The sequence below is a fragment of the Hyposmocoma kahamanoa genome, unplaced genomic scaffold (genome assembly GCF_003589595.1).
Source record: "Hyposmocoma kahamanoa isolate Upper Pololo Valley unplaced genomic scaffold, ASM358959v1 98176, whole genome shotgun sequence".
In the NCBI taxonomy this organism is placed as follows: domain Eukaryota; kingdom Metazoa; phylum Arthropoda; class Insecta; order Lepidoptera; family Cosmopterigidae; genus Hyposmocoma; species Hyposmocoma kahamanoa.
The window spans coordinates 1-15,153 of record NW_020655516.1 but is presented as its reverse complement, the minus strand read 5'-3'; the positions used below and the strand labels follow the sequence as shown (position 1 = coordinate 15,153).

Genomic DNA, 15,153 nt, shown 5'->3' with positions numbered 1-15,153 from the left:
ACATATATACAGTAAATGTGCACAATATTTACTACTTGATGATAGAAACTTGAAGATATCACCGATACCAATGTCAACTGTAGCATGCAAAAGCGGGCACATATATATATATATATAATTATTGTTTGTATGGGAGTTACTGGAGTTGTTAGGTGCCTAGCATACATATATACGTGAAGTCGCATGCAAGTAGTGGGCAGTTCTAGGGTACTTAGCATAGGCAGATGTAAAGTACCTAGCATGTGTGTGTACACACTATGTTTATGTGTTGATAGTGTGTAACGACCCATATGCACATCAAACATTGGCTAGTAACAGACAAATGTACACATTTAGGCCTAAACATGGTTTGCGACTATAGAGTGTGGAAGAAAAAAAATAGTCCATTGTGTAATGCAACTCTTCTGCTAATCTCCTGGATGATCGATTTATACAATATGTGGAAGATTATGGTGGTGCTTTTCTAAGAATATCTTGACCACCGAGTATATAACCAGAAGTAGAGATGAAATGTCATTAAATTTGTTTGAAAACTATTGTGCCAAATCATTACGGTGACAACTGCGCTCTGATTGGCTCGAATTCGAAACAATTGACCGGTATCGTCAACTGTTTCACTTCCAATCGACCAGTTTGTTTGAGATATTTTCTGGTTATATACTCGATGCTCTTGACACGATAGTTTCTTATAATTTGATATTTTTGTTTTGCAGATGGGGTGATGATATTGGGTAACACAAAGCCAGCAACGTTAGAAGTAAGAAAACTCCATTCTCTCCTCTGTAAAATAAAAACACATTGTATTTAAATAAATAAATAGATTAATAAGGCAGCCAATTTGGTGCTTTGAACAACATAGGTTATGAATGTAGGATTCTGTTTTACACATTTGCAATAGTACATTTTGACAGCGTTTGAAAATATACGACATCATAAATATTTATGAAAACCTGTTATATAAAATTACAGGTCAGAAAAATCTTCTATTCAAATGAAATATCTTTGGAATATTCATCCATAGAGGTTAGGAACAAAGCAATTATAAATAGAGTTAGTACTAGAAATAACAATTTTTTCTAAAATTAACGTGCAACAGGGATCAATGCTCATGAAAAGAACCCTGGGCCCTGTTTGCAATTATACTCAGGAGGCTGTTGTCGCTGCCACGAACTCTATGCAGCAGTGAAGCCGCTCTTTTTCGCATGATAGCTGCAAAGTCATCTCCTTAGCTATGGCGAAAATCCCCGATGCACTGCAAAATCGTGGCAGCTTGAACAACATCCTGAATATGTTATGTGGCGCTAAGAGATTTTAAAGTATAGTTGACCCAAAAGCTGCGAGTATAAAAAAGACTTCTATGTCCACGTAATAAGAGCGAAAACGACGTTGCTCGTTTCGCGTCGGCGATACGAACGGAAGTGAAACGCGCTACGAATTTTTCACGACTCCGTGTGAATAAATGTGGTCGGGCCCTTGGTCAAAGTCAAAGTCAAAGATTATTTATTCCATAGGTAAAATAAATTTACACTTGAAAACGTCACATTTAAGCTACTGCTCGTTCACTACGCTGACCTCCCTGAGAAGAACGAGCAAGAAACTCTAGGGATTGCTCTTTTCAAATAAACTTAAATGCTATGGAATACACTTTGAATCAAATTTGTGTGGATTCTGGAGCCATGTCGTCTTTCCATACATCTTTATCTAACACGTAGTCTTCAATTTTGTAATATGATTTTTCGATCAAAATATTTTTGTAGTTTTTAAACTTAGGAAATGATAAACTTAATATATGCTCTGGAATCTTATTGTGAAAACGTATACAGTTCCCCATAAAAGAGTTGTTTACCTTGGTTAAACGAAATTGGAGTCAGTACCAGCCCATAAACTGCTAAATAAGATTACGGACGAAAAGAAGAAGTTTAAATCAAGATTATTGCATTGCTCTCTGTATAGTAAAAGTTTAATTCTATTTAAAATTGCCAAACTGTGTATGAATTTTTCAACATTATAGATAATTTTCAAAGCCTTAGGAAAAGTTATTTATTCCTCATCATTATTAAAAAATTATGTCGGCACATTATTATATTCATAAACTTATTACTTAATGCCTCACGATCGCGTCATGTGACAGGATGAATTTCTTCTTGTTTTATTAAACCGAAGTTGCACTACTATAATTTTAAGTCTGTCAGAAGTCGCTTAGAAATGTGTATAACAGGCACCTATGTTTCTGGTAAACTCTTTAGAGATAGAATATGGACAGATTAATATATTTTCTTCCACCCAAACCATCATCCATCTCATTTATTTTGCAATTTATTGCTTAGTATTTTTTATTGTATATTACAAGATTATTGTATTTGATTAAGGCTTTTTTATATTCGTAAGAGATTCAAGTATAATATTATAATAACGTTAGTTTTAACCGCAACAAGCCAATTGTTTAAATGTTGCAATTTATTATTTTCCCATTATATTAACAATAGTTTTCAATTTTGCCTCTCTAAAATAAAGAAAATATTTATCAGTCTTATGTCGTTTTATTTACATAAAATGTCTAATGATTAAACACAGCACAATACAGATTTACTTGTGAAGAAACTAAATGTGTTTATACGGCTTTAAATTTATATATGTATATTTAGTGTGTAATTAAAAGCTTAATTACACACTAAATATACTTAAAAAGAAAAAAAGTGCCTTTTATCTCATCACAATTTCATAAAGGTCCGCGCCCTGAGACGTGTCTGGCAACGTATCTTTATTAGATGTGTAAACTTATTGTTTGCCGTAAGTAACTGCCTACCAGCGTTCATTATTTACCATAACGTAGCTAGCTGTACAGTCAAATAATCTGTAAAATAAAAAATGCACAGGAATAGAAAAAGAAAGTATTTATTTGTATTTCTTTTCAGTATTAGTATATATTTCACCGACAGTAAAATAGGATGTTTAGCCGTGTTCCATATCATTTAAAAAAAATGTTTCTGTACGAAAATATTAATGTCATAAATGCGTTTTTTCTGAAAGAAAAGTGCGTGTTATATAATTATGGACAAGGATAAGTAATAATGACGTTTTTTTTGTAATTTATTAGTTTTTGTACTGGAATTAATTTTTAGTTTTGAGTATATTACGTTTTGAGTTCTTAATAATTATTACCTTTTTAAGTTGATGGCTCTGCAGCCTGTGCTCAATAAATAATAAATTTATGACAGGTTGGTTTGAATCCCCAATTCACCAGTATTTTCTCTGTCTACTGTCTCAAATTAACCTTCTTTAAGCTTCGTACCAACTGTTGTTAATATCTTTGGGAGCCGTCAATGTACGACACAGTAATGTCCAACACAAGAATGTACAGCCAAGAATGTCCGGCCCAGGAATTGGAGACACAGGTCACGTGGTATCACCATTTTTGATAGGCTTTGTTCACAATGAGATGTTCTGATGGACGAAAATTTAATTTTTTTTTTTAATTTTTGCTTTTTAACAACTGGCAGCTAGGAGTTTCTACGACGTAATTTTATCCTTTATAATAGCCAAAGTAAACTGGGGAAACACGATCAAAGGAAAATTAATAGCGGAAAGAACTTGGAAACTTTTGGTTTAGTTTTAATGTTTTGAAAAAGAAACTTGAGTTAACGGATAACAAAATAAAATGCTTGACAATGAAAATGCAAGGCTAACAACGGAGTCAGTGGAAATCGATGGATGGCTTCGTACTCTGGAAAACACATCTCGTGGCTATAATTTAGAAATTCATGCAACTCCCGAGCTGAAGTAGAAAAATCATACTATTATTATTTATTTATAGCTACAAGTTTAGGCTCTCTGATAGAAATAGAACGCATACTTCCCGACATTGTAGAAAAAATATATTTATACCGTTGATCGCGGATAGCTTCAAGTAAGGAATGAAATATGAGATGCCCTGAATGTGGAAAATATAAAAGAGTGATCAGTGGCCTGCAAAAACTATAATACATGGAGGGAATATTTGTGCATTTTTATGAGGTATACCCTGGACAATTTCCGTTGGAAATAAAAAATTATCGAAATTGAAATAAACAAGATGGCCGCCAGACAAATTTCAAAGTCTTCTATCACGGAGATTATTAAAGATAGGTAAGAAATGCTCAAAGGAATGTCATAGAGGATAACACTGGTCAACTGCCTGGGTGAAAAAAATCAAGATGGCGAATTCAAGATGACAGCCGAAGAAAAACTTGCTTCTACCCGGGTGAAATGGCATACCCAGTATACAGTACGTCTTTAGGAGTCGTGGGGTCAAAAGTTTCTTTTCACGATTTTTTTATATGCTGCCATATAAACATTGTTTTCGTTAGAAATGACTGTCAAGACAAACTTGCTTTGATTCGGATGATAATTGGAGCATGCGGAGGTCTCTAAGAGTGCCGGATTAAAATTTGTAATCGAAATTGATTTTTCGCCATTTTCAAACATGGCCGCCATACAAGCGTTCGCTTAAAAATTAATAATATTAATATTAATTAATAATAATAACGCACACACTCAACATAGCCCCGCACTAGGGAAAACCCTGTGTCGCGGGTGCCATGGACACACACATAGAAAACCACAAATTACACCCAAACTCACGAGAGAAATAAATGTAGTATTTGTATGGACAAATATTTCTCCCGACGCGGGAATCGAACCTGGGACCTCTGCGTGGCAGTCCGGCGTGGTAACCGTTCGGCCACGGAGTCAGCTTTAAAAAAACTGAAGCTGTAGAAAAAAAACTGTTCTAGGAGTGCTTGATAATAATTTGTAATCAACATTAGTTTTTCACCACTTTTCAATAAAAAAAAGAAAAGTGTATACAAGCGTTTTTTGGCGGTTGATAAAAATTTGCTCTAATTCGACTGAAAAATCGACATGTGGGATTCTCTGTGTGTTTAATAATAATTTGCGGTCAAAATTAACTTTTTGCCATTTTTCAAATGACCGCCATTAAAGAGCTATTTTAATTTTTTTAAACAAAATCATAAATGCCGAGGCCATAGGCCGAGGTCCAGCTGAGAGTGAAACCCGAAGCGTCCGCACGCCACCGTACGTAGGTAGTATACAGAGGCTCTATTAAAAGTACAAGATCTCACAATTTTTAAAAATGTAACATATAATATTATAGTTTTTGCAGGCCGTTGATCACTCTTTTATATTTTCCACATTTAGGTCCTCTCATATTTGATTCTTTGGAATGTACACTGCGTACAACGATCTAAATATCTTTTTTCCACAATATTGGGAAGTATGCGCTCTATTTCTATCAGTGAGTCTAAACCTGTAACTTTATGTATATATAGTATATATATGTATAATATTTTAATAATTATTATTACATTAAATAAAGTTTTTTTAAATAATTATTTTGAATACACTTTAAAAATTTATCTTATCTCGACTCCAATACAAATCAATTTAAGAACATAATTAGCATTCCTATGTTTGTGTAATTTAAATTACTGTTATAATTTCATTGGGTGTCTAACTTATTTATATGCAACCAAACATTTAATTTCTTTTAATAAATAAAATATTAAACAAGGCACAATCACAAAATTTGTTAGTGCCTGAAACGCTAACCACGAAAAGCCAAGAAAAAAAAGTTTTGGAATTTTAGTGTTACTAATCTTAATACTGGCTCCTTGAAAACTGGGAGAAATAAGCTTTTAAATATTATGGATACGAATAACTCAGATATGTTGGGAGTGACAGATTCGCCTTACAAAGCTTAGACTATGGAACTTTGGAATGAAAACATAAACATTTTATTGTCTTTGTTTAACTACTGCGTGTCGTCGTAAGCTAAAAGAGATAACATTACATTGGTCTGTGCCAAATACGGGAATCGAAAATACTTAACGTCATCTTAAATGCCTACCGTTTTCATTTCGCATTACATGAGGTAGGTACATGATACGGTTGTCAAAGGGAAGTACATCAAATATCAAAACAAATGTTTTTTCAAGTGTTTTGCGTAAAAACATTTGGAAATTTTAATTTATAAAATGGACGAAAATTTTGAAAGTGAGAACAATTAGGTATTAATAAAAATGCGTCGCTACAGCATTAAGGGACGTGACATTAGCCAAAGCGAAAATCAACCGAATAACATTGCACAGACATGGTTATTTTTCTGTCTATAAATCAAACAGCAGCCCAAAGATCTCATGTAATTAGACTTATTTAAGTAGTTTATTCATAAATCTTGCCAAATTTTGCTTTGATTACTTCTGATTACTTACTTGTTTGTATATTTTAATGATTGTTGTTTAGGATTCTTTTGTGATAGTGTTGTTCTTGTAAACGTACTTATTATCCATATTCTGTTATGAAAACAATTCACTACGAGGTTTTTATTATTATTATTTTTATTATTTCAATTTTACCAACAAATGAAAAAAGAAGGGTTGGAAATCATAGGTTTGCCGAATATGAATATTATTATATAATTATTAATTTCATTTTGAAGAGTCAAATTTTACCAGAACTTTAAATGTAACTAGATTACATGATAATGCAATTCCATCATTAGGTTTATTGGTAAATAATGTTATATTTAATTTAGATTCAACAAGACTCATTTACTAGGCATTCTCAGTTCCTGAAAACAAAAGTATCCACTCGTTGCAGATTTTTTCATACGTTTTAATCACAGTAAACTAATTACAGTAAACTAAAGAAACAAAAAAAAAAACTATTTCAACATTCAAGTCATGCATGTTTGCATGTCGACAATGACTTATCGATAGATTATAGTACAACGCTATAGAAATCCGCCATTTGTAGCGTTCAATTTTTGTTTTGATACCCACGTTCATTCTGTAGTTAGGGCAGCTCCTTTCTTTTATTTTTTTTCCATTCTCTAAGCAAATAAGTCAGACATAGTCATTCTTTCTAGAAGTCAGAAACAAAATAATAGGGGTTAAAGTATGAAATTGCCGATTTGTACTGAAAATCTAAATTGTTTATTTTTTAAATTTTTAACAAATTTATTTAATCAAAATAGTTGCCATTATTATCTATACATTGCTGCCATCTAATGGGAAGGTTATTAATGCCTTTGCGATAGAACTCCGACGATCTAGACTGCACAAACTGTGTGAAAGCATTTTGTACTGCCTCCTGGGAAGAAAACTTCTTGTCACGTAGATAATTGTCCAAATCACAAAAAAAATGGTAGTCCATTGGAGCAAGGTCTGGTGAATACGGAGGATGACGAATGGTTTCTAACTGCAGTTCCTGAAGGGTCAATGGTTTCTCGTGCTGTGTGAGGTCTCGCGTTGTCGTGGAGCAATAATGGTGAAGATCGATTCATGAGTCGGGGCTGTTTTACTGCTAGTTTTGTCAACATGGTTCGGAGTTCACAATAGACATCTGCCGTTATTGGTTGACCAGATCGGAGAAAACTATAGTGAATAACACCATGCTGAGACCACCAAACAGTTACCATTACCTTTTTATTGGTAAGTTTTGCTTTAGGACACTGTTGTGGCATTTGACCTGGGGTCAGCCATTGCATTTTTCTTTTCCGGTTATCATAAAGAATCCACTTTTCATCACATGTTACAATTCGATCCAATATTCCTTCATTTCTGTACCGGTTCAACAAGGCAACACAAGTTTCAACACGCGTTTCTTTCTGCAGATCAGTCAAATCATGAGGCACCCATTTTTCGTATTTTTTTATTTTATTGATTTACGCAAGTGAGTCAATATTGTGGGTAAGGTAACGTTAAACCATGCCGCTAATTCCTGGGTAGCTTGACTAGGATCGGCTTCTACTATCTCTCTTAATTCATCGTTATTCACCTGTGTGGGCGGTCTTCCTCGTGACTCGTTCTTTAAGTCGAAATTTCCATCACGAAAGCGTTTAAACCAAAATCGCACGGTGCGTTCATTAGTAGACCCCTCTCCAAACGCAGCATTGATATTGCGGGCTGTTTCTGCCGCGTTAGTTCCGCGTCGGAACTCGTATTCAAAAATCACTCGAATTTTCGCAGTATCCATCTTTCTTGTCTAAATTGAATAACAAAAACAATTGAAAGTCGATATTCAAATGTTTCAAATTAAAAAAAAAAATCACAGAAACCATTTGAAAAAAGTTTCATTCGAAAACCTCAAACCATGAAGATTCTATGAAAATTCAAAGAACCTATTGCAATAAAACGGCAATTTCATACTTTAACCCCTAATATTATATTATAGAGGCATATCTTTTAGTACATAAACCGAGAAATACTGGCACTCTGCGTTATGGCATTATGCGTCTGAATCCTGGAGTATTTTAATATTACGAAAGTACTGATTCCACCGAACGACCTTGAACAACTGGTATACTTCAAAATTGACAAACATAATAATTATAGCAGTTGATGCGATACACTAAACATTGCCAGTTTCAACTTTAGAGGATGGGAAAAAATAGTTTCAACCAATAATAATTCTCTTTGGTTTCAACCTGCAACAGATAGTGGCTGACGCTATTAGATTTTACTCCTACCTCTCGAACAATTAAAGTTGTGATGACTCTTATCAACATTTATAATGTAACCACCCTATGTAAAGCAAATAAACGACATTCCGTTCCCTTTCGTTCCGTTCCGTCCACGGAAGAAGTGTATGTGGCCTGTGGTTCCGTCCCTTCCCGTCCCATTCCATTCTCCATTGCATATCATTCTATAACATGACGGCACAGTTGTATAAATAGTCACTTCTCAATTAGTTCAATGCAAGGATTAGTGGAGAAGAAATCCATTCTTGTCGAGAGTCTATGATTAGTCGGTTGGATTTGACACGGCTGTCTCCGATTGGGAACTGCAATGCCAAACTATCAAGTTTGACGCTACCAAAATGCAAGTGTGTCTATTCTTCACAAAACGGAGTCCCTTTGACCTGACTTGGACTATTTGTGATAAATCCAAACTAATAGCAGACCGTCGTCAGCTACTTGGAATGATCCTGTTCTCCAGTTTGAACTTCGGCAGATACATAGAATAAATGGCCAAAAATGCAGCCAGGAAGCTTGACATCCTTTCCAAGATGAGGTGCTACTTCACACCGGCACAATTGCCTAAAAAAAAGTTGTACCAAGCACAAAGCCGGTCGTGTATGGAGTGTTACTGCTATGTATGGGATAGTTCTGCTAAATACCAACTGGCTACCTTGGAGTCAGTTGAAAAGCGTGCCGAAAGCCATAGGTGACTCGTATTTGTCGCGAAACTGCTCGCGCACTCGCTCGCCCTTCCCTATCCAAAAGCTACCCGCCTCCATCTCGCGGATGCTGTCGTTATCCTGTAGTTAAGTACAGGGTCAAGAGCACAAGCTTGACACTTAAAGCCTTACTAATAAAAATATTTAAAACAACTGCTTAACAACTGTATAGTTATACATTGTATAAACTGCAGATAAGAGTTACACACTCCCTTTACTAATAAAAGGTGTGCAAGCATTGCGTAGTTATAAATTAGTTAAAACAATAACCACTGGCAACATTTTTAGCGAGCGTTTTGATACTAGGTTGGAAAACCTGAGAGACATTTTGACAAATTTTTAAACAGCGTAATAATGTTATTTTTGTAATAAATAACATAAATTGTTAGCACAATAATTGACATTTCTTGTCTTGAAATGTGTCTAAAGTAATTTTGTATTTCTTTTACAATAAAAAAGTTCTTTTGGCAAAGGTTATCGTAAAAATTGTCAAAAACTTCATGAACGTACCTTTCATACATTGCTAAACGTCAAATTCAAAGTAAATTGCGTTTATTACACTGTATTTGGAAATTGTTACTGTGAAATAATGGCTTGTAATAGTGGAAACATTGACCAGCTCAAGGCGAAAAGAAAACGATCTGCAAATTGGGATACCTTAGAAAAGGTGAGAAGGAATTTTACTATACAAAAGATTTCCCACTCGGTCACAATTTGTAATCGAACTTTTGTATATTATCTTTCAGAATTTATTAAAAAGTTGCATACAGGAGTTTATATCCGTGTTAGAGAACAAAAACACTGACACTAATACCAATAAAAGTAAGACCATTGCTTGGCACACAGTAACAAAAAGGTTTGTAAAATACCACGTTTCACGCCTTTTGTTTAATGTTTCTTGTATTCTTCTAACCGTAATTGAGACAAAATGTTTTTCAGATTTAATGAATTTAAATAGCCGGGAGAGAGATTTAGCTGAAATAAAACAACAATGGCGTACAATGAAATTAGATGCTAAAAAAAATATGTCCCAGGTAAAGACATCTATCAAATGTACTGGTGGAGGACCAAAGCCTCCTAGCCCAGATCCGGAAACAATAGACATCTTAAGTATGATTCCACAGGAATTTGAAACAGATTCAAATATCTTCGACAGTGACAGCATAGCGGTGAGGATCTTATAATTTTTTTATTTTTGTGCATTGCATGAATTTTATTTAATGTAGACAGTATAATTGTGAGACAGTTACAAAATTATATCTTTCAAAGTCAAAGTCAAAGTCAAAGATGATTTATTCCATAGGTAAAATAAATTTACACTTGAAAACTTTATGAGTCTATGATATAAGTATAACTTTAATACACATTTTTCTATTTTATTTTAGAATCAGGAGGTGGAATGTGTCATGTCAACACAAGAGTATGTTCTCACTCCATTAGATAAGAAAGAGAATGTGGAAGAGGTTTGATAATTTAAATTTATTAATAAATGTCTGTATTATGCAGACCTCTATACATTCATACAATATTTAAAAATTGCTTATTTATTTATTTATATGTCTGGTTTTTTGTATCAGAATATCACACCACAACGTGTGAAGAAGATTAATTTATTTAAACCTTGTGGAACAAAACGGAAACTACCATTTAATGAAATGAAGCATAATGAACAGACTGCAAAATGTGAGGTAAAATAAAATTGCAACATTTAATTTAGGTAAAAGAATTAATGGCATGGTGGTTTGTATTTAATAACAAACTATTTATTTCAGGAACGGGACTTCACAAGAGAGCGCCATATAGTTCTTGTCAATTGCATAAGGGAGGAACATGAGCTAAAAATGAAAAATATGTTAGAAGCTCAGAGTTTTATTAAAGAAGAGCATGACCTTCAAGTTGAAAAATTAAAATTGGAAATTTTGTTGTTAAAATCTAAATTAAAATAATACAATGCTACAGCTAAAAGTGTGTTTCAATGAACAATCTTCTTGTTTCTTGGCCAGATTGGCTATCATTATCTCTCCTTGGCATTTGTTGATTATCATCATTTTCAGACAAGTGAGGTTCAAGAAAATCAATGTCTTCTTTCATATCGATGGCAATATTGTGGAGTATAGCAAGTGCTACAATGTACAATTTTACATTTTTTAGTGTTACACTAAATCCATGCAATAGACAACGAAACCTCTGTTTCCATACTCCAAAACACCTTTCAATTGGGTTTCTTGTCAATATGTGTGCTCTGTTGTAAGACTCTTCCTTCACACCACGGGGATTCTGGATTGGTGTAAACCAATAATTTGTTAAACCATAGCCTGAATCTCCTAGTAAACGGGCACTAAATTCCCCATTTTCAAATTGTTGTCGAATTCGACTTTCCCTGAAAATCCTTGCATCATGTGTACTGCCCCTCCAGTGTGCCACTATGTCTCTTATCTTCAATTGAGAATCACAAACTACCTGGACATTTAAGGATAAAGTTAAGTTAAGTTTTTTAAAATTTTCGTCAGTTGCGAATCGCGCGCGATTTGGAATACAGTTAGAGCTTTCTAAAAATTTTAAACTTGTGTTTCAGAGTTCGAGGATGCAGATCGAGAGCTTCAAAGGTGATGCGCAGTGGTACGCACGAGATGGCCACTTTTACGTGGCCTCTCGAGCGCGGGGAGCATCCATCTACATGCGCTGCCACAGCAACCGATGTCCAGCACGCTGGACGATGAAGGATGGGCAGCCAGGCCCCATCACTGGCGTACACGACCATGACCCTACCCCTTGGGTTGAGAGCCGGTAAGTGAATTTATTTGTCGTTTTTATGTTCAGCGAGTCTTACAGAAATCGCTTAATGTAGGTCTTATATGAAGAATTAAGTAGGTAATTCATTTTTCTGAATATTGTATCAACCTTTCTTGCTTTCTTCCTTTCTTCCTTTTTTGCTTCCTTGGAGCTACTTGTATAATAAAATAAATAAAGTTCTTGCCTTGTGCCCAGTAACTACTTTACTTTACCTTTGGAGACTTTTGCAAAGAACACTTACTTAGATACTATTCTTTGACTCATTCTTATTTTACTCACCCAATTTGAAATAATATGAATGTGATTAACTATTATTGTTGTATGTATAATAGAGAAGTACATGTGTTACCTCTTGTACTTTTAGAAAACTATGTAAATAGTATTAGTAGTAGTAGTAAGAAGTAGTCAGTATAGAATATAAAAAAAATAAATAAAATAAAATATTGTTTATTTCAGATTCGCATCCATAAAATTTTGTTAGTAGTTAGTAACAACAATTTACTTAGAACTAAGTTAGTAAGTAATAGAAGTAAGATTTTAGAAAACAATATAAGTAAGTAAGATTGTTGTAGAACGCCATTGTCACTTTTTTGATACTGTTTAATAAAATAATACGTTTTATTTCTACAGGAACAATATGTTCCAGGCTCTCAAAAGGAGAGCTGCTTCCGAGAGCACTCCCTTGAATACTTTATACCGAGAGGAAGTAACAAGGTATGAAAGCTTCTATTTAAAAAAATCATAAATGTATTTGTACCTACATCAGTTTATTCATATGTTTCGTGATGTATATAAAGTTCAAAAACCCAGGACGCTCTTTGTTAACTAATTGTTTTAGTAGCAGTAGAGCTCCTTGTGAAAGAATTCGTCCAGGGTAGTACTGCCACCTTAACCTATTTCTGCCGCCAAGCAGTAATGTCAGCATTACTGTGTTCAGGTTTTGAAGGGTAAGGGTGCTAGTGAAATTACAGGCACATGAGACTTGTCAACTTATGTCTCACAAATAAGGCGCACGACTTCTCCATCCTGTCACTTGATTATAAAAAAAAAGATTGGATTCCATCAGTCAGCCTTTCGTTGATGCATTGATTTATACCTACCTTCCGTCTTGGTAGGGTCAATGCTTCCGCCGCATAATCTAATTTGACTTTGTATGTACAGACATCCAGATGGCGCACCGCACCTCTTGTACGAGACCATGGTGTCTTCGATGCGGCTCTGGCGGAGGAGTCTGCAGCCAGGCGGCGGGGTTGCCCGCCTACCAAATTCTCACAATTCACGTGGTTATAGAAGGCCACTTCTACCACCCCGTGATGGTTCTCATGGAGAACAGGAGGAGGCCGCTTTACGAAGCGGTCTTGCAAAGAATTTGGCAGGAGGCTGACAACCCACGTCCGGCCGTTATTGTGACAGATTACGAGCGCTTCAGGCTGCTCTCGAATTTGTCACTCACACTCGAGTACAAGGTTGCCTCTTTCATTTTGTGCAGGTTAGTATTTAATTACTTTTTTTTATGTCAATTGCACGCTTTAACGAATAATTGAAATAATGTAATAGAATTGGTTTTCTTTTTTATTACATAATTTTTGTGTTTGTTATAGGCGTTGCTGAGACGAGCGCGGCAGATGGGCATCCAGGTGAGTAGGGTTGTCAAACTTAAATCATGCCTCTTGTATACTGTGACACAATTACAGTATAATAACATTTATTTACAAGTCTTGTGCTTATTTTCAAAAATATTCGTTAACTTTAATGCAAAGTAATATGCAGCCTCGCATTTGGTTTAATAAAGGATAGTAATTACAGTTAGACATATTAAATTTAAAGAATGATTCTGCATTCATTGATAGTCTGCATAGAGTGATAAATCTTTTATAATTACGGTTTTAGGACTCGTAGCAATGTTTAGGTTTTTCTTGGGATAGAATCCAAAACAAGGTTATTCGGCAGATCACCACACAAAGCTGACAAAATTCGGATTACTAGCAAGTCGAACTGCTGATGGGGCAGTGGCGGTCATCTGTCAGGAACCGATAACCATTGGGTGTATGCGAGTTCTGAAGTGGAATAATGGTGTTGCGCATTAGAAAGGATATCTAGCAAAAGAGGCGTAATTTGCCCGATTGGGATATTATTTTGTTTGGGAGCACTAGTGTAGGAGACATTTAACTGTACGCTGGCAGGTACGACGCAACTCTGCTGGCTGGCGCCTGGTGCAGCTGTACGGCGCGCTGGCGCTGCTGCCAGCGGCGCGCGTGCCGCTCGCGCTGAGCGAGGTGGCGCCGATCGCGCGCGACCAGGGCCTGTCCTACAACGAGGCCTTCCATGCCTACTTTGCAAACTACTGGATGACGCGGGTAACTTTTACTTATTCACGTGCAAACATATGTCCTGCTCGGCTTCTGGGTGTTTTGTACATATAAGCGAATAGTGTACTAGGGATGCCGCATCCGCAACAACGGATTATCTGCATATTTTTTAAATAATCCTACGTCCGAATCAATCGTGTGCGTTTATTTATTCAAGATAGCCCAGGCCTGGACGAACTCTTCACAAGGTGTTAAGCTGCAATAACTACCATTTTCTCTGCCACAGCATAAACACATAACTCATTCACATGCAAAATTCCCAAGCGCAACAAGTTCAAACTTTTGTAGACACCTGATATAAAATGATTTATAATATCATTCATCTTTTACAGCTGAGCAACAACCACCAACAGGCGCTGCAGCTGGTATTTCCCATATAGTACCGGGCCACGTCGTATATCACTGATATTTTATTGCACGCACCTTTGCCAGACATGTTCTCGTCAACACAGCCTGCTATACCTAAATACATACTAAATTGTTCCCTTTATGTTTAATTTAAGAAACTATTGATCTACAATAATGATGTTGCTTACAGCACAGTACAGATAAATAACTTGTTATGTTGTGTGATCATTACCTTATTACCTAGAACATACTATATCCTATACCATACTTTTTAATAAACCAAGTGTAAAAACAGATGAATCACAATCATTGTGAGATCAAAGCTAATAATCACTATCTACTGTCATATTTTTTCAAATGTTTATATATTTTTTCAAATGTTTAATTTTTTTAAAGTTTAATAGAG

General features: G+C 35.2%; 1 protein-coding gene across 2 annotated transcripts; it reads left to right on the top strand.

The window, feature by feature from the left end:
* Positions 1 to 10,007: 10,007 nt before the first annotated feature.
* LOC113238760 lies at positions 10,008 to 15,146 on the top strand. Of its 2 annotated transcripts, XM_026475595.1 has the most exons (9): positions 10,008 to 10,093; positions 10,177 to 10,406; positions 10,623 to 10,700; positions 11,813 to 12,024; positions 12,661 to 12,744; positions 13,192 to 13,519; positions 13,632 to 13,667; positions 14,214 to 14,387; positions 14,732 to 15,146. In XM_026475595.1, the coding sequence occupies exons 2-6, from the start codon at positions 10,182 to 10,184 to the stop codon at positions 13,412 to 13,414; spliced, it is 822 nt and encodes a 273-aa protein (XP_026331380.1). In that variant the 5' UTR covers positions 10,008 to 10,093; positions 10,177 to 10,181; the 3' UTR covers positions 13,415 to 13,519; positions 13,632 to 13,667; positions 14,214 to 14,387; positions 14,732 to 15,146. The 2 variants fall into 2 exon arrangements, with proteins under 2 accessions (XP_026331380.1, XP_026331381.1); XM_026475596.1 differs by lacking the exon at positions 13,632 to 13,667 and having other exon boundaries at positions 10,012 to 10,093.
* Positions 15,147 to 15,153: the final 7 nt, after the last annotated feature.